Source organism: Triturus cristatus, chromosome 1_2 (genome assembly GCF_964204655.1).
Source record: "Triturus cristatus chromosome 1_2, aTriCri1.1, whole genome shotgun sequence".
Taxonomy (NCBI): domain Eukaryota; kingdom Metazoa; phylum Chordata; class Amphibia; order Caudata; family Salamandridae; genus Triturus; species Triturus cristatus.
Genome location: NC_140580.1, coordinates 585212307 through 585232758, shown reverse-complemented (window position 1 = coordinate 585232758; position 20452 = coordinate 585212307). Strand labels below are relative to the sequence as shown.

Genomic DNA, 20452 nt, shown 5'->3' with positions numbered 1-20452 from the left:
TCTGAGAGTACTAACTTAATTTTTAGCCTCCAAGTTTAAATTCCTTCACTTTTACAGAACGTGTTAAAATGTTCATTTTTACATTTTGCTCCTTTATTTATATGCATGTTTTTAATCTTTTAATTTTAATACATTTTCTAAGCAGTCACGGACCCCCAGAATCTTTGTGGACCCTCAGTGGTACCCGTACCACAGGTTAAGAACGACTGGACCAGAAAGCCCTTTGGCCCACCACTGCCACATCTCACCCCAAGAACGCTGTTTAGACCCTTCAATGTTTTGTATGAATTTGCTGCATTTTTTATGGTCAGTCTTGTAATGCCCAATTTCACAACACTGTCAAATGATACTGATTCATTGAATCATGAACCAGGAGGTTACACCTACAGTTGACCTTTTTTTGCACACAGAATTTCAACTTAAGTGTGCAAATATGTTTCAGAATGTGGCCTCTGGAGTCTGTTTCTAAAACTATTCATTGTATCGTTTTCAAATCCTAGTTATATGATATTTACAAATATCTTTGCTTCCTTGTCTGAGCTCTGTACCTTTCCACCTTCGACCTACTCATGCATGTTGAATAATGGTGTTGGCACTCAAACCCCCAATTAAATGACAATAGTCTTTTCACCTCTTTAAAGTTAAAAAAAAAATGAACGTCCTACAGAATACATAAGAAAACCATTCTTGTACATAGTGATTGTCATGTGCTCTTTATTATATTATCTTACCCATTCTTACTTTAAAACATTGATTAGCTATGTGTGATCACAACCCAATGATTTTCAGAGTATAGATTCTTCTGTAGTTGGGAAATGGTGTAGGCGTGCATTTTTCTGTATACTGTGTCTGTGTATTCACTATGCATAGGCCACACCTATTAACTTTATCAATGCTTGTTTCTTTAGCCATTTATAACATTACCACTTCTACATAGCTAGACTTTACATGCAAAGTTTAGTGTCATCATAACTATGTTTTGTGTGTTTGTGTGTGTGAGAGAATTTTAAACTTTTCTTTGAATGGTTTTCCTTCATTTTATTCTTATATAGGTTGGATCACCAGTTACAAGACATTGTGTACAAATTAGTTGTTAACTTGGAAGAGAGTAAGTTATAATTTCTTGTTCAAATTGTTGTAATTGAACATAATTGTACAGGTATAAACACAAACTACAAGGGAGTAAAAGCACTTGTCTGCAGAGCTAACCACACTGAGTTTCTTAAAATCCAATACACTGTCATTTCTGTTATTGTATTATTGTTTTTTGTTTACCTGAATTACACATATATATATCCTATACCAATATTAATATTTTGTATTTGTAGTCACTGGAATGATTGTTGTGGTTCATGTGCATACTAAGTCTCAAAAGCACTCAAAGGAATTAAAGTCACATAAACAAACTCAGATATGAAACTGAGTACAAGACAAATCCGGACAAATCCTCCCTCAAGGTTTTCCTCAGTAATTTCTGGAAATACTGTTATGTACAGTGAGTCTAGGAGAAAATATCCATGAAGTTATCCTGGAAAACAGCATATGCTCTAACAGTCTCTCTCAATCCTAATCCATTGCTCTTTCTCTCATGCTCTGTCACACTCTCACATCCAAACATACACAATCCAATATACATAGGCACCCTACCATAAGCTCCAAACTAAGCTTAAAGCAGATCTGTAGTCCCAGTAGAGAACCTCAACCTTCTTTCTCATATATTACACTCACTCTCAAAACTCCCTGCTCAACCATATTCTAATTTCACATCTTTTTCTGTCCTTTCCACTACTTTTCATGGTTGCTGATACACATCACGTCTTTCATTCTCTTGCTTGGGTACAGACACCCCCTATTTAATCTCGTATTTTTAAAAAAAAGATACTTCATTGCACCATGCCAACAGTCAAAATCTCATTTGTGCACCTCTTGCTTATTTATCACGTTACTCAGATTTATGTCTACATTGTTTAATTACCGATTCTCTTCATTTCAATGAAACAAATGGTGCTACACCACTAACTCTATGTTGAGTAGTTCTGTGAACTCATATCCAATCACAGAGGCTTTTTTTCGTTTGAGGGCAAGTCATTCGACAGTGCTAACTTGTCACTTTATGTCACCATATGATTTGTTATTTGAACAGGGCCATTGGGCTGCGGTTTCCAAAAAGATATCCTTTCATGATTAATGGTTTTTTGTAAAGAAACTCCCACATCATTGCCTGAGTGAATTCTCAGTGACTAAAGCTTTGAGAATTCCATGTTCTAAAAATGTCAATTTCGATCATCATTTGCCTGCAACGCCTTCTCAAGCGCGGACGCCTCATGACGGCTTCAGCTCTGCTTTGCGGAACGCAATGTGGTGCCTGACTGTGAACAGATTCTAATGATCACAACCTGGGTGCATGTGTGTTATGTGTATTTGTAAAGTGCCCTATCGCCCTTTAGAGTATCCTGATGCCGAGCAGGTGTGTGCCTACCCCAGCTTGTGGTAGATTGGTTAATTGAAAAGCCAGGTCTTCAGAGTCTTGTGGAATTCAAGAAGAGAGGAGGAGGCTCTTCTGTGGAGTGGGAGGCCTTTCCACGCTTTAGGAGCGATGTAAGAGAACACCCGACCGCCTGATCTGGTACAGTATATGCATGGGAACCAATGAGGCATAGCACATACTCATCCCTGTCTTCAAAGGCAATACAAGACTTTCTTTACCTTGGCAATTATCCAGCTTCCATATGCCTTGCGTCCTCGTTGTCAGCTTTTAGGAGAAAGCAAGATATTTTTTTACTCGCACTACTGAACTTTTATTTCACTGTGCACAAAACCATTGTTGATGACTTATTGGAGGAAGCCTTTGTTTTGCAATATCCCTCAAGCTGAAATATTTGCCTTTGGATCCTGTTGTGTCTTTCTTGCTTAATTTGCCTGTTTAGATACAATTTCCTTAGACTGACATATGTGTACCCATGTGCTCCTCCTAATTGGATATTTCTTCTTCCCGTTTGTCCGCTACCTGGACCAGGTGCATGACAGGTGCACTGGTCTCTAAGAGGAGTCATGGGTGCCTGGAATAACCATAGCAAAGTAATTATTTTTATTCCTTATTCTCTTACAGCCCATGGCAACCCTCTCTGCCAGATCACCTCCTCTCTTTTGAAATCCTCCACATACTGACTGTCCGTCATCTGGTCCCGTCCCAACCTAGTAATACTGTCCTCCAAACCTTAACACTAATCCCTGTGCACTACACTTATTTGAGATTTAGTGTTCTTGGTTGAGATGTGTTATCAGTTCCTGTGTCACCTTGAAATATGGGCTGGGTGAGTAGTCTTACTGATTGCTATGGCCTTTTATTTGTCTGTAGTACCGAAATTGGTTGAGGCAGTTATAGAGCAATTAAGCAGATATTTTACTGACATGATGACTATAATACAGGCTCATCGCCAACTAAATATGATTTTATTGGACCACGCCTTGATGAAGTTCCTCACACAGGGCCTAGTGGGGTTCCACAATTGTATTTTCTTCACCTACCACCCATGCTGCTATGATATAGTCCACCCCTATCAAAAAGATTTTCTGTCAAACACAATGTTTGTTGCATTTCATGGCCAAACAAACAGCTCAAGTTAAATTGGTTGTCAGATCCACAGGGGATTGGGGGGGAGGGCGGAGAGGGGGTCCCTGGGCCTCAACTGTGGGGGTTTGCGTCTGATGGCCTGGCTCCATCCTACTATGGCTCCACAAACTGGGCTAAATACAACCCCTTCAGCTCTTAACTCTCAGTAGTAGCAATGGTGAGCAGTCAGGGAGGCAGTATGGGGATGCTCACAATAGCGCAATAAACTAATGTCCAACCTAGTGCTCGTCTTTCAAGAAAGTAAGCACTTTCACACACACTAGAGTGTAAACTACACACTAACACAACCAAATACAAATTGGTGTCCCTGAGCACTTTCGGCCAGTGAAGCACCTCTGTCTGCTATTACCCGCAGTATCCTCCCTCCACCCTCTCCCCAGCCCCTTCCAGAGGTGGTCCCTACCCTCAGGGTAAGCGGTATTAGTTCGATTAGAGCTCAGGTCAGCTTGTGCTCAGCCTTGAATTTCTTACCACACAGGGTGGATCGGCTATCTAGCCTCCATCACAGCACGATTGGCTCTTCTCTTCCAAGAGGGGGCACATCAGCTGGTAGCTTTGTTGGTATGCTCCTTGATGGCTACTGGGATGCTTGCCTAGCGGGCGCAAAGTTGACACTCCTAATTCATCACATTGTCTGGGGCTGCTGTTGAAGTCCTACACATGCTGGAGGTTCTGGTTACGATGCCACCACGCACTGACCAGGTATTCGGTGCAGATTCAGCCATGCACAGGCAGATACGCTTGTGACAATATAATCACGCATAGGCCGATGCACTGGTGAAGATACAGTCATGCAGAGGCTGATACTCCAGAAGATGAAATGGTCATGCACAGGTTTTTGATTTTCACTAGCAATCACCGCCGTGATCAGGTCTCTGCAAGCAGTCTTGGTCTTCGCAGTTCCTACCCGGAACTGCTGCAGTAAGACTGCAAGCCCACCACATACTAGGGCCCACACATTCCTATCCTCAGTCTTTTTCTTTTGGATACCCCACAGACAGACACCAGGGACATGCTGCACCTCACCCATGCTGGACAGTCACTCCTCTTGCAGTACTGTCTGGCTTCTTCACTCTCTCACCAGATAGGTTGTCAGGCAGACACAATCTCTAGTTGCACAGTCTTCCTTCAATACTCTGCGGACCGCTCCATTTCATGGCTATGGAGGACTTGGAACTGGTAAAACAACCAGAATAGTGAATTCCCACTTTTATGCCGCCAAATCAGACCAAAGATGTGTGTCCACTGTCTGCATTTTCAGCACCAATTTGGGGTGGGTCTCTTCAAGTATTCTTTCCAAGCTGCTCTCGACACAGCCTTTGTGTAGAGTGATATTTCTCACAGCAGGGTAGTCTCCAGTCTAAAGCGTTCACAAAATAAAATGCAAAAATAGATGTGAGGTTCTGCACCTAACTGTTATCAGCTATTCAAAAGTGTAATCCGGGAAAGCCTAAAGATTGGGCCTCACGTTGGACAACAAAGTCTGCAGTCCCACTTCTCACCTTTATCTTCTACCAAATGGCATAGTTAAGTAAAAAGCAATTCTTTGCCTTGCAGAAGGCCTAATCAAATTTCTAAAGGAGCTCACTTCTCATTTCATTGTCTAGGACTTCCAGCCCTAGTTATGTCCGCAATGACACTTCCATCCCTGGGAAAACAAACATACCTCCACCTCATACAAAGACCAGGCCTTGGGTACCCATAATGTATCCCACAGTTCTCCATTGCTCTGGCTCACTCACACAGCACGCATGTACTAAGCAGGCTACACACACACACACACACACACACACACAAACATGCATAACATACATTTAGGGAATATGAATTCACAAAACATGGCATGCTGCCACTACTGCTTTATGTATTAACCCACAAAAGGAGCAGTAGTCCACTGACCGTCTATTGGTGCACGCTTGGTGTACCCCTTCGGTTCACAGGGAAAGTGCGGGATTTGGCTATGTCAAGCGACAATCCAAGGCTTCTGCACATACCCTAGATTAGCTTCATGCTATGACCAACAAGCACTGCCATAGTCAATAGGTCTCACCATTGTGACCTTTTAAGTGTTTTGCTTGAGCTATGGGGGGGGTGGGAGGTAAACAAGGCATCACGGACAACGGGAGTGCAGGGCTGTAAAGAAGACACCACGGACTGAACGTAAAACAAACAGCTGCCCAGGCTTTTCGATGAAATTATTACAATTTATTGCACAAGGAGGTCGGCGTTGGCAGTCCCGGGTGCCATGTGCTCCAGATTTGGAACAACAAAGGCAGAGAGGCAGCCGCACACGCTTGCAAACCACACACACTCATTCACTGAGACACGCAAATACACAGGCAGACAATTACAGACACGCAGAGTCAGACATACGCACTTATACACACACTTACAGACACACATACATACACACTCGCACCTAGACACACATACAGACACGCACAGACACACACACACACAGACACACATACATTCACGCTCTCACATAGACACACGTAGAGACATATGCAGACGCACACAAAGGCACACAGACACACGCTGTGAGCCCAAAATGTCTACAGCAGGAGTATTTGAAAAGCACAACGTTTTATTATTGTCCCTCGGTGAAGCCCTGCAATGGAAATAACAAGCACGGCCGCAAAGTGAAGGCGGCTGGCGCGGCAAAATAATTAAATAAATGGCAAAGTAATTAAATAAACAAGCGCGGTCCCTAAAGTAAAAGAGGACCGCGCTGCAAATAAAGGGGCTCTTATCGGAGCCTTCCAGAAGTTTATTTACAACGCGGGGAGGCGGAAAACAACATTAAAAAAAGTAAGGACGAGGGGCTCTCATCAGAGCCTTCCAGAAGTTAATTACAACGTGGGGAGGCAGAAAACAACATAAAAAAGTAAGGACGAGGGGCTCTCGTCTACACTGCGCTCGCAGAAGTGTAGTATGAAGACAGAAAAGAGGTAATCAAGCACTCGTGCTTGTTTTGGCATCCACCTTGTGGGAGCGAGCAGCGGTGCGCGGGCCATCTGTTTTCAATAAGCGCGCGCCGCTGCTCGCTCCCGCAAGGTGGATGCCAGCACAAGCACGAGTGCTTGAAAAGAGCTGACCAATTTCTAAAGGTCATCTCCTAGGTCAGCGCATGCGCGATGCCTAGGCTAGACCTAAACAAGCATTTGCAATGCAGTAGGTCTCACATTTACGCAAGTTTAAGCTATTGGCATTGTAAATGACAATGCCTTTTATTTATGTTTTAAAAACGAAAACCAAAATAAAAGGCATTGTTATTTGCAATGTCAATAGCTCAAACTTGTTTTTATTGTTAAAAGACAGTATCATTTACAACACCAATAGCTCTAACTCTTGCAAATGCGAGACCTATTGCATTGCAAATGCTTGTTCTTTCCAGCCTTCCTTAAGTAAGCAAAACAAAGATATCATCAGAACCCGCAGGGCGAGCTCTGTTCTCTGGTTACAAGCCTTCATTGGGAGTCACATTTGAAACGCCGGCCTCTGACCTAGAGTCTTATTTAAAGTGTGGCAAATGCTGGAGATCTGCCAAAAAATGGTGCATGACCCGTTGACCATATTTTGAGAGCCATTGACATCAATGTGCTACTAACATGGCGTTCGGGACATTCGCCACTTTTGAGCAGTTTGTCCTGCATCAGAATATGCTCCATATTGCGTTTAAATACCAATTTAAATAGGAAAAATATCAAGGTGAAAAGCCCTGATTTTGTTTGAGCCCATGAACAGCTACCCACACTTCGTTTAGCAGATTTTGTACATTGAAAAGTAAATGAAGGCGATGGAAAAGGGCGGTGTATGCATGCTGGGATTGATTATTTTATGTTTTGCCAGACCCATGGGACAGGGACTAAGTCAGAGATAGATATCTGGCCCAAGCGTAGCTCGAAGCTTGCCTAGCTCGCCTATATGTAGGGAGGGTGCTTTATTGACAGATGCGGGACAATAGTTTATTTCATACTTCCGTGTGCATTACGCAAGGCCATCGGAATTATGTGATTCTAAAGATTTGCCACATTTGCTACTTAATCCATCATCAGCTGCATAAACTTCAGATTTTAACAAAAAAATGTGCTTTGAGCTCAGTCGGTTCAAAAGGTATTAAAAAATGGCAACACGTGTTCCTGCGCAGCGGAATCCGTTTCTAAAGGTTGAATGGTCATCTTTCAGTTGTATATACTACATATGGGGCAATATGTAGGTAATTTCTATTTACCGATTCCTAAATACCGAATTTTACCGATTCGGTATTTAAGAATCGGTAAATAGAATGTAGGTAAACAATCGGTAAATTTTACCGATTCGGTAATATTCATTATTACCGAATCGCTATTTACCGAATCAGTAATAAGGAATACCTTTCCATTCATTCCTATGGGCCTGGAGGCCCGTAGGAATGAATGGGAAGCCGATTCGGTAATAGGGGGAGCATATTCAAGGGTGGCAGGGCGTCACATTGACACCCTGTTGCACCCCTGAGTCGTGCATGTGTGCACATGTGGCGCACATACTAAGGGCATGTATGTCTCCCACATGGCACTTTTAAAAAAGCACAAAATTGCTTTTTTCAAAGGTATTCGGTATTTACCACCAACCTGTAGTTGGTGGTAAATAACGAATCCTTAAACCAAAAATGCACTCACTTGAGTGCTCCCTACATAGGATTTAAGGTTTCTGTAATTTACCGATTCCTTAAAATAACGAATCGGTAAATTACCAAATTCTTAAATCCAGCCTCCTACATCGCAAAGGGCTAAATACCGGTCGGTAATGGGAAATTTACCGATTTTCGGCCGTTACCGACCGGTATTAGCCCACCTACATATGGCCCATGGTCTTTAAACTGGTACTAATGAGATAAAATGTTTGCCCAAACCAGGTGTTAAAAAACAAATACACGAAAATGTGCTGCATTATGCTGCAGAATTTTCATTTCTTCAAGCATAATTTAGCCAACTCTGTCACATAATTTGGTCCACCTCTCTCACATAATTCAAGTGTCCTTGGGAATATATGTATATACACAAACATACTGCTGTCACTGAAACTATGATAGTGACACATTTTGCTGGGGGGAAAAACCTAAAAGTGGCCTTGGTCCATTAACAGCAGGTGCTGCTGTTACCCAACTCAACTGTCCTCCTTTTTTCTAAATGATGATGAGCTGGTTCTACTGGAAGCCGAAGTTGTCACCTGCTAATTACATAAACATCTTTGCAGCAGAAACATGAACCCAATAAGTATAAGGTGTGTTACTCCCTGGGTTTGCTGGTGGGACTCAGATGGTCCCTGACCTCACTGTTTACTGCATTTAATTTAAAAAACACAGCAAGGCGAACTTTCATCCTCGAGTAGCCATGCCTCCGTGACTGGGAAAAGGTGAGCTCATCGAATCTGTGACCTCTTCTGGCAGTTCTTTGTCTAACCTTTGGCCCGCGTCCCTGAAGGTGCCTCCCTCGGAAAGCCCACCCTGCTTGCTGTCGACGGAAGCCTGGGACGGAGTCTGACTCTTGTCTAGTCAGTGTCTCTGAACAGCCAGTTGGACTGGGGCAGAGACCGTCACACATCTGTTCAGTCTGTGCGTTGGTGTAAAGACATCGGCTGTGGAGACATCTGCGTCACGAACACATCAGGCAAAGCATTCAAGGGCTTTCCGAGAGCCCCGCTAAGTTATTATTGTCAGTGTGGACGTTCTGTTTCCTCTAACAACAAGCACGCAAGTGGTGCGCGCACCACAGCGAGACATCTGTTTTGCATTATCGGGCACGATAATGCAAATCAGACGTGCGGGTAACAGACACCAATAGGCCATGGGCGGGGCAAATGCGGGACATGCGCCCGCATTTGCCCAATTGCGTGCTGTCTTTGTTAGAAAGACGCACGCAACGCCCAATAGCCTGCAACAATAACAAAACAACACACACAAGCGTTTGGTCAGCTTTCAGAAGCCCCTACACAAAGTCTCGGTGCGCGAGCAGTGCTGCACACTGCAACGCTAGGCGCGAGACCTAAAAACAAAAGTCAGGATACCAGATACAGTTGGGCACTCAGGATGGAGAACACTACTGTACACCATGAAGGAGATACTCCAGACCCAACAGTGGTATTTAGTATTGCACATCTGTGTTGGACGCTCTTGCATGGACTAATTCATATTTATACCCTAAACATGCAATTCCATAGGACTGGGCTGTTTTTAGCCAAGAATTCTAGAACCTGTTTTAACTCCTGTATGCCAACTAGCCAAAGGAGTGGAAGGCATTAATTTGAAACAAGGTAACTGATTATAGTTTCCTGAATTCTACAGTTGAGACCACTTAATTGTGAAGTCTCTCTGTTTGAAGAATCAGAAATTGCTGTTTTCCACTGTGGTCTAAAAGATTAACTAAAGCAAGGTTTGGCACAGATCATGCCAGTTTCTGAAACCATTTCAGATTTGAGTTAATTGATATTGCAATTAGACCATCATTTGTAGGAATACAAACCCCTATCTCATACATGTCCTGAACCATGCCAATTCCAAACCATGTTCCATCCTCGTTTTGCCAGTCCACACACCTACCTGGCGATATCTGAGTGGTATTCTGGTTCTTCTGGTCAATGAAGAAACAATTAAACAATGACACAATAAACTTTGTTTTTTGTTCTGGAAAGAATGGCTATTTTATATGTTAGTTGCCCCCTTCCCCAGCTAGGTAATGGAGGTGAGGGATAGGAAGAAGGATGCTTCCTGATGCCATCCTGTGCTTCCCCCTGCATGGAGCTGCCCATCAACTTGTAGAAGTACTTGTTGATTCCGGTGGAGTTAGTAACTGTACTTAGAGCGTTTTGCTAAAGAACATTCTTACCCATTATTGATATAAGAACAACTTGAGATAGCATACTTTGTTGATAGAGCTCCAAGCATTTTATGAGTAGTTAGTGAGAACACCATCTGTAGCTTCTGATAGCACACAAGAACCAAATGGTGCAGACTATCAGGATATTTTAGAATTTAAGTCCAGTGGAAGCTCAGTTTCCTACCACTATATCATTTTTGTGGCTGTTTCATTTACATTATATTAAATTGGCCCATACCACACAGCAAAATGTACTTCTTATCACGTCGTGAAGACATTGTATTGAAGTAATATGTTAACAAAAACTTTTAATAAATTTCATTCTTACTTCAACATCTCGGCTGGGGTTCATTTGGTTTTCAAGAAAAGAAAACCAGAGACGTGTCTGTATTTTTTTCAGCAAACTAAATCAAATCACAGTTCAAAATCGTTATCGGTTACCCTTATTTTCAGACTTGAGTGACTCCGTGCAAAGTCACCCCCATCTTGAGCAAAATGAAAGATGACTTTCAAAGCAAAGTATGTGCATTTTAAACACATTGTCCTGCCATTTGGATCTAGCAGCGCTCCAAGCTGCGTTCGAGTATCTGATCAATGATATATTGCAGGATTTGATTGACATACAAGTGGTTGTGTACCTAGACAATATTTTTATTTAATGCCATTCCTCTAAAGAACACTACTCTCATACACAGTCTTTTCAGGGCTACGTGATCATTCGCTTTATGCAAAAAGTAAAACGTGCACCAATCCACACTGATCAGCTGGAATTGTTCTCAGTGGTGTGGCTATTTTTAATACCCTGGAAGATTTGAAACCCTTCTTAGGATTCTCTACTTTTTAGGGGTGAGGGTTTTATTCTCACATCATTACACATTAACATGCCTAACTAAGAAAAATACTACCTTTCAATGGGGTTCTGAAGCAAACCCATGGTTTTGAGACATTAATAACTGCTTTTTGATCTGCTCCAATCTTGATTCAACCCAGTCCTGAGAAAAACTATGTACTGGAAACTGATGCATCCAATACATTACTGTGAGCCGTATTATCATAACAAGGAGATGATAGAACATTTCATTCTATAACCCATTACTTACGTACTGTGTCAGCGCCTGAATTAAATGATACCATCTATGACAAAGAGCTCCTAACGAGGATGGATTTATTCATTGGCATTACTATATAGAAGGATCCTCCCGGCCTACGCAGGTAGTGAAGGATCATAAGAATTTGACATTCTGATATTGTCAATGTACATCAGCCAACATCTTGCTTACTGAGAGCTTCCATCTGCTTGTCTTCTCTGTTGCACAGTCTATTGACCAGGATCCAAATATGGAAACACAGATGCGCTGCATCTACTATATCCCACAAACTATTCACCAGAACTATCGGCACTCCTCAGACTGTTGATCTATCTATCAGCAGTGCATACATTGACTTGGAAGAGAGTATCAATGAGAAAATTATTTGATTAGATTTCTCCCAGCTATTATCGGACCCAGATCTCTGCCTAGAGAGAGCCCTAAATCCTCACGCACCATACCCAGTGGACTGCTATGTCTTTTGAAATGACCTACTGACTCCTGGTGCTTACAACGTTTACTTTTCTCCAACAAGTGTACCCTGATTTGGGTTGTACTTGACACACTTACCAAGTTGCAATACCTTCGATACCTAGGATAATCCCAACCTCTTAATATGCGGTCTCCGGGGGAGTGAATAGGTGAATATCCTTGAGGTGCGCTCTGATGAAAGTGTGACTACAAGCCCCTCAACCTCTCCAGACCATGGGGCTCATTTCATCCTTAACAAAAATACTACCTACCATTGTGTAAACGTATATATTTAACCACTAGTGCACACGTAATAGGTTTGGCACTTTTTCATTTCTTTTTCTTCAGTTGCCTTATTTATAAGTTACTTAGGAGTGGTACACACAGGGCTGGCCCCTGTGTAGTCCTGAAGAAGAGCTTTAGGGGAAGCTCAAAACATGTCGACCAGTACTAGGGACACCTGACTCATCATAGTTATGCTGTTTTCCCCAGTATTCACCCCTGTTTTTAAACATACCAACTAGGAGCAGGAATAAAGTATTTGCCCACTAGTTAGGTATTTTTAACCCATTTTCTTTCCCACTCCACATCACTGCACTACACATTTTTCCAAAAAAAGTGCTCCTACGTAATTTTGCAAGTCTCAGCACGCCTCAATCCGCAGCGGATTGAGAGGACCCCTATGATGAAGCATGCCACTAAGGGGAAACCCTGGTGGGTGAGGGGACTCTAGAAATAAATTTTTCTTTCTGGATAGGGGGTTTTCTACTTCATAACAGTGGAAGCCCCGTTTTTATCCCATGGTTAGGTTCTTTATTCCGGTATTCTGTTTTTTGTGCTTCTAAATTGAGTTAGGAGGGTGGACCTAACTGATACCTCTACCTCTCCCTATTTTTGATTGTGTCAAGTAGGTATACACACTATCCTCCAGTTCTCTATTTATGGAACGAAATAAAACAAAGACCGGTTATATAACTCCCTACAGTCGCTGATTGCGAATTTTACCAGGGGTGATTTCAATACGGTTTCAAATACCTTGATAGACAGGTAAGTGGCGCATTATAACACCCTGTCCCTCAGATGCTATTGCAAGCCCTGACAGACTTGCAGTTATTGGATATTTAGTGGGAAACCCATGGGGAGGGAAAGGTTTATACCTTCTATTCAAATGTCTATAAAACCAATACAAGAATAGATTTCTTTCCTGTTACCTTGATCGCTTCAATTGCGGTTCATAGAAACGTCTGTAAGCACATAGGTCCTCTCTGACCATCCTTCAGTTTTCCTCTTACTAGTCACTTATGTGCGCCCACAGTCCATACGCCTTCCAAGTACGTCAAAGTCGCCTTCCGCAACCCAGCCCTGTGAGATTTGATACAAGAAGCCCTTGAGAATTACTTCAAGGAAAATGACACCTGTGAAGTCTCCTGCTCTACCCTGTGGGACGTGGCTAAAGCAGTGCTAAGAGGTGAATTAATAGCCCACACAGCGATGTTTACCAAATTGGCTAATGCTAAGATTAGCCCTCAAGGCCCAGTTGACCCAGCTGGAGGCCCAACACAAAGATTTTGGATTGAATAAAGTGTATACACAGCTGAGACTGGTCGAGGAGAGGTAGAACAGCTATATAGGACTGATGCAGTACAAAAACTGCTATACCTCAACCAAAAGTATTACAAAAAAGGACACAAGGCCAATAGGCTGTTAGGTTATAAGTTGAGACAGAAACAGACATGAAATCTCTGCTATTAAGGATGACCCAAGGACCATCCTACAGAGATGCAACTGATACTCTCAACACTTTCATGGCTTTTTACCCCTCCTTATACCAGGCACACCCTACAACAAGCACAAACCAGGAGCGTTATGTTCAAGGGTTTTCTTTCCCCCCACTTAAACCATACCTTGCTGCACAAACTTGAAGATCCCATTACACCTGAGGAGGTAAAGATGGCTATCCATAACTTGAAATCAAATAAAACTCTAGTGCTGGATGGGCTTCCATGCCCTTTTACAAAGCCTTATTGTGAAGTGTTTGCGGAGCCCTTGGCTAGGGTGTTTAACTCCTTTCTCCTTACTAAGTCGGTCACCCCTACCATGGGTGATTCAGCAGTTGCTCTTCCTAAAGACCTATTACATTGAAAAACTTCTATGTGATTTCTAAGCTGCATACAATATGGCCACTACTTTTATCGAGTGCTAGTCCGGATTTGTCAAGAATAGACAGGTCAGAGACAATGTGATATTGGCGGTCAACATTTTCGATATAGCAGAGTGGACCAAGTCTAAGACTATCTTTCTCTCACTTCATGCAGAAAAGGCTTTTGATAGCTGACTGGCATTACCTCTGAACGCTACTCACAAAAACTGGGTTAGGCTCCCACATGATTACTTATGTACTGTCCAACTATGTCACTCCTGTGTCCTGAATTAAAGTAAATGGAGCTCACTGTTCCCTAATCTCTCAAAGCAGGGGAACTAGGCAGGGTTGCCCCCGCCCCCTTGGTGTTTGCATTAATGATGAAACCATTGGTCCACCGATTGAAAACAAATCCTAATATCTGGGTGAATTGAGGTTGATGGGGAGTAGCATAAAGTGGCCCTAATTGACGATTATGTGTTGGTCTTTTTGACGTGTCCCAATACATCCCTCACATTCCTTTTAAATGAATTGAGACAATTTGAAGTGGCCACAGGCGTTCGTATAAATTATCTGAAATCTAAGGGCATAGGGGTGGTGGACTCAACAGACATTTGCATTCTATTTTGGGCCTGGCATGGAAAGGTACATCTATACATTATCTAGACGTGTTTCCCACTAAATCTCACTAATACAGTCAACGGCCTCTTCGAAGGCAACATACCTGCTGTGCTGAAAGCCCTGTTGAAGGACCTATACCGTTGGGGCTGACTAGAAATTTCCTGGTTGGGCTGCATGAACTGTGTTAAAATGAATTTCTGGACTTAGGTAATGTCGGGGGTTTGTAAAATGAGTCTAGAGAGACCTTGTATATTGTGGAGCCATGTAAGGCCTCTTTGAACATAAAATATAACAGCCTCTGTAACAGAAACATTTTTTTTTTTTTAAATCAATCGGAATCTAGTCATCACTACAGTACTTTGGAGAAGGGCCACCCCGCCTAAAAAGTTATCATTATTAATGGAAATTGATTCCTGATTCGACGACAAAACCAGTGTATGTTCTTATTTTTTACCTGCCTCTTGGCATCTACAGTTGTAAGCAGTAGGGGCAGTTTTCAAAACCATGAAGCCTGTGGTGGTAAGGTGTCTTAAATTGTAGGTACTAGGAGCAATGCTGACCGTCCTTATAGATGAATTTCGTAAGTCTCTCATCTAAGTTGTCAAACATGTGGACTAAAATATTGTTTAGGGATTTAAACAAGGTATCTAAGACGATAGTCATCAAAGTTCACACATTGTACTGTAAATTAATACCAGATGACCCAGAAAGGGCACTGGGCACCTGTCTTGATTAAATGGCACATAACTAACCAAATCCAATACAGTAGCGTGATGTATTTCCGTTGTCACATTGACTTATCTCTCCGCACCCTTTAAAGGTTGCGAACAGCATTAATAGCATCATTTAATTGAAGCTCCGTGTTCTCAATCTCAATCAATTTCCTCATTTTAGGCCCCAGCAACTTTAGCCAGGAAGGTATCCAACAGCAATGAGGAAAGTTTCTGTTTCTAACTTTTACTAGCAATTTAGTAAGTTCTGGTCGCTCTTTCAGTCAGTCCTTGCTAATATGCATGTTTTTTGTATGTTACTGAAGTGTTTTGACTTTGTAAAACACAATGTACTCTGTATTTGAAATGGCTTAGTTGATAAACAATTTGCATTTTTGTTTTATTTCAGGAGAGAAAAATCTAATTCATGCTTTCTATAAAGAGAGAGGACTAGAAGTGCCAAAGCCTGGTAAATGGATCAGTGTTTGTGTCATTGTGGAAGGGTGCACACAGTAATGCTACAAAAATTAATTTCATGTGAAATAAATAATATATGCTGTATATTCAGAAGCATTTCCCTTGTGGTGTCAATTCATCTAAATCATAGGTATAGTTAAAGTGACCTCACACACCCGCACATGTAGTATGTTCAGCTGAAAGCCATATTTATTCTACATAAGCAGTGATCAAACTGAACTTCAGTCCAAAGAGGTTTAATCTAATAAAAATATAGCGTCTGTGATTTACCACCTTCCCCTTATCTTCCTCCTTGTATTCTTAATACTCTCTTCTTGTGCATCATCAGCCTGTCACATTTTATACGTTTATTTTCTATGTGGAACTGTCTTCTGTCTTCAGTAAGGATGCCATAAAGGGTCAACATCCCGGTGGCCCTCTTAGCCACTAGGATCTGGCTGCTAAATATTGTGATACATTAGACCATGTTCCCAAACATTATTCCCTCTTTCCCATCTATCTTCAGATATCCTTTCCTATTTCTGGTGATAGAAATGGTTACTGAGGACTACTACATATTCAATTTGTGTAGGGAAATCTACAGAAAACTATTTTGTGCAGACCTCTTTGTACTCTTTAGTTGCTGAGTGTTGTTTAAATAGCAGTGATATTATTTATGGTACTGGTTTGACTGTTGATGCCTTAACAGTCTTTACCCTGTAGAAACTCATCAACATCTGATGGTGATTTTGAGATTCATGGTTGTCGAGGAGTTAAGTCTGCAGTTTATTTCTTGGTACTTTGTATTAATCATACAGGGCCATTTTGCATCCTGTAAACGCGGAAGGTAAATGGAAATTAATGCTAGTCGTGATGCTGACATATGTTGCGGCCCAGCAAACTATGAGTTCTTCACATAAATGCAAGTTTCAAGTGTAAATGTTTTATCTTGTATTTCAAAAGATTATGGACATAGGCAAGATGGAGGGGCTATAATTAGCTCATTCTATGGATGGTGGGCTATGTAATCAAGGTTATCCCCTCAAGGAAATATTCACTCTGTAAGAGAAAGGTGTCTACAGAAACCGAGGAAGAAATCTGACCCTAGTTGTATGACTAAATGCACTCGAATACACCGAAACAGAACCTGAAATGAACTCTAGGAATCCTAGTTAAATTATTGTATTTCATAAGATGCCAGTATACACATACTTGTCGCTTAGTCTAGGTCACAAGAGTATTGTCAACCTATCACTCACTCCAAGGAATTAGCAAAGAAGAGAGATCCTTATTAATTCAAATCCTCAAAAAAGGCGTGCAGCTGTTATATTTGTGGCATACAAACTGTAGAGTCTAAAATTTAGATTATCATAATTTCACAGTTTCTGAAGCAGTTTATGCCTAGGTTAATTATGGCTCTCATAGAGAGGCTTTATGGTTTACACCAGATTCTAAATCGGGTAACTCACTGCTATGACGTGGCAACAGTTGATATCAAAACTCGATACCCACTGTTGCTACGTCATAAAGGCCTTCCAGGCCATGTTGACAGAGCTCTCTGAGAGCATGTCAATGCAGTGCTGCTTTTCTGCTGTGACTGAAAGTAGAAAGAACAGCTACAGGAGGGGGAAGGGAAGCGGAGAAGGCGGTGGGGTTGCTTAAGGATGGCAGGTAATGTTTTTATTTTTTACATTTTGGTCAGGGGGGATCTGCCCCTACGTAACAGTTGAAAGCTGGAGCAGATGAATTTGGGAGGTAAACATAACGTAAACCTGTAGATGAGTAAAACGTGAATTACGGGGATGTTTTCCACCTTTGGGTTCTGGACATCATAGATGACTCAAGCTTTGCTCTCATTGTATATTTGATGTCACTCAGAACCCCTCAGTGAAAAAATCCCAGTAATTCACTGTTACTCATCTGTAATTCTATATGTAACTTTTTTGTCTTGCTTTTTTTTTTTTAACACATTTCCATAACTGCTGTTGATCGTATGTAGAATCTTAGTAAAAGTAAAATGTATTTCACAAGGTGCATTGTCCCAGGGTACATCACTGGCATGTGCTTCTCAACTAAATATTCCATTTGAGGGGTAAAACAAGATTGACTTAGCTTCAAATAGTTATATATGTTACAGTATTAATAATCATTTCTAATGTCACTCTTATGCAACAGAGATAAATACCACTATAGGCTATGGTTTTTTTCTCTACAGAAGCAACACAACCCACCTCAGTGCGCAGAAGAAAGGCCAGAAAAACCTTGAGTACAGTTTACCAACTTCCACCAGAACTCGATGTATCAATTCTACTAGAGTTTATTGGGTAGGTGAAGCACATATCCTCTGGCTAATAAGGAGCTTCAATTGTGACATTCATTTTTAGCTTTAATCTGAGTACTTCCAACTCCTAGGAAATTTTACTTTAGCCTCCTTGGAAATGTTATATTAGACTTTCAAAGAGATGTGTGGCTATCTGCTTTGTTTTATGTGCACACTGTGTAAATACATTTTAAAGTAATGCTGATGCATTAATTAATTCACCATACCATATAATCTGAAATAATCTTCAAGGGAGTAGGAGCTTTAATAAGGAAGCAACAAGAGGATGTGATGTCTCACTCTTCGTGTCAATCAAGCAGTATACCCGAGACCTTCATCAGGCAATGTGTGTAAATACAGTCCACAGAACATATTTGCAGATCTGTCCGCACTCTCACTTCTGTATGAATGTACTCTTTAGTAATTGCTCTACATATTGTATGATAGAAATGTATGGCTGTAATTGGCTGAGATTTTCAAATGGAGATTGTGGCTTCAGACAAAGCTCTTTACATTTTACTTTTAGGGTTTGCCTACAGACCACTTCCACTTTTAACTGTATGTTGTAGAAGATCTATTGTGTAGAATGGGCCTGTCATCATTGGTTGGATTTCTTGTCATTCGCATATGCTTGCTTTTTATTTGATGGTGTTACTTCCTCTTGTGTTTGCCCCTCCCTTGAAGCATAGCTTCTTTACCATCCTTCTGTAGGTCTCGCCTGAGCCAGCGCATGTGCTGCTCTGGCGAGACATTTAGTGAGTGGGCTTTAAAAAGCCGACCACAGCTTTTTGTGTGGCCTAGAGCGTGCGGTTACGCGCACAGTAACGCGCATTCCTCGCATCGCTCGCGGGCACCCTTACAGCGCGCGATCAGGCGCCATCTGGCTTTCCTCTCGCTTGCTCTCCCAAGCGCGCGCTTCAACGCTCCTCCCCCTCCACAGAGCGCGTCTCGCGGCCGCTCGTCTTGTTTCAATCTCCCACGTTACTCTTCTAAAACATAAGCATGTGTGATATCAATATCTTAACTGAATTCCTAAGGGCAGTTGATGTCAAAAATAATAACAGTAAATACAGTATGGGATTACATTTTCTTGATTACAGCCAAGCGGCCTGATTCAATCAGATAAACAGCGAAGAATTCTACTTCGTATGACTCATAGAGAAATTAAGGATAATGGCTAAACGCGCTGTTAATTGCAGTAGGGCAAAATGATGCATCGACTCTTCCACAAACGTTTAAGTGTTTAAGAAACAGCACCCCAATAGTAAACGGCCCCTTCAGCAGCACGACGCAATACGCCCAGCAACACTTCCAATTGAAGCATCTCCACCTCAGAGCCTTCACGGGTTCTGTCACCAGAGCGCCTTTGGCCCAATTGCTCCTAAAACAGTTGCTGCTGCTAGGCCAGCTAGACATAGACGTTTTCCCACCTTCCAGGACTCCAAGTCAGATCTCATTGGTGCCGCCTTCTGACCGCGCGGCGCTTTCGGTATGGCTTCTTTTCACCGAGGGCGTCGCGCGGCTGGAGGTTCCGGTACGGGCATTCTTTTCACCAAGGGCATCGCGCGCCTGAAGATTTGACTGCACGCAGGCTGCGACTCAATTTTCGCGCATTGCAGGGGAGCCTTAGTAGCCAGCACGAAGGCGAATAAGGCATTCCCCTCAATTTGTGAAATTTGTTCTGCACATGACACTGAAGCGCGACCTAATCAATTGGTTGCATTGCTGGCTTTAGACGTGAATGTGGTTGTTTAGCAAACTCATTAAAAACAAGACAAGCTCTTGTGTAATGGCAACCCCCATATATTGTAAACATTTCCAGACTCTGGTATTCCATTTGCAACGCCCTGCCTCTTAAATCAATACATCGGATCTAATAAAAAAATCTCCAAATTGAGATATTTCTAATTAGCAACTTATTCTCAAAATATTTTGGCGCTATCTCATCTTCCAGTGCTTGTTTTTCGTGCAGCATATTGCTCTTATACGGAGCCGAGTCTCTGAGTTCACTTTGTGAGTGACTGTTAATCACGTGCATAATTGGAAGCGCTGGAGCTGAGGCTGCAGACAGCGTTTTTCTGAAGGTGGCGGTCAGTCATATTGGGTCATAAAAGTGCTTAGAACACGTGCTCGTCAAACACTGGACTCTACAGAA

The 20452-nt window shown here is 42.0% G+C and overlaps 1 protein-coding gene across 1 annotated transcript in view; it reads left to right on the top strand.

The window, feature by feature from the left end:
- Nucleotides 1-20452, top strand: part of PCGF6 (polycomb group ring finger 6) — a 226331-nt gene that overhangs the window by 31372 nt on the left and 174507 nt on the right. Inside the window, exons 4-6 of the mRNA XM_085606658.1 lie at nt 1053-1108; nt 15931-15990; nt 18193-18301. Coding sequence (XP_085462784.1) covers nt 1053-1108; nt 15931-15990; nt 18193-18301 — 225 coding nt within the window. The remainder of the gene's footprint in view (nt 1-1052; nt 1109-15930; nt 15991-18192; nt 18302-20452) is intronic.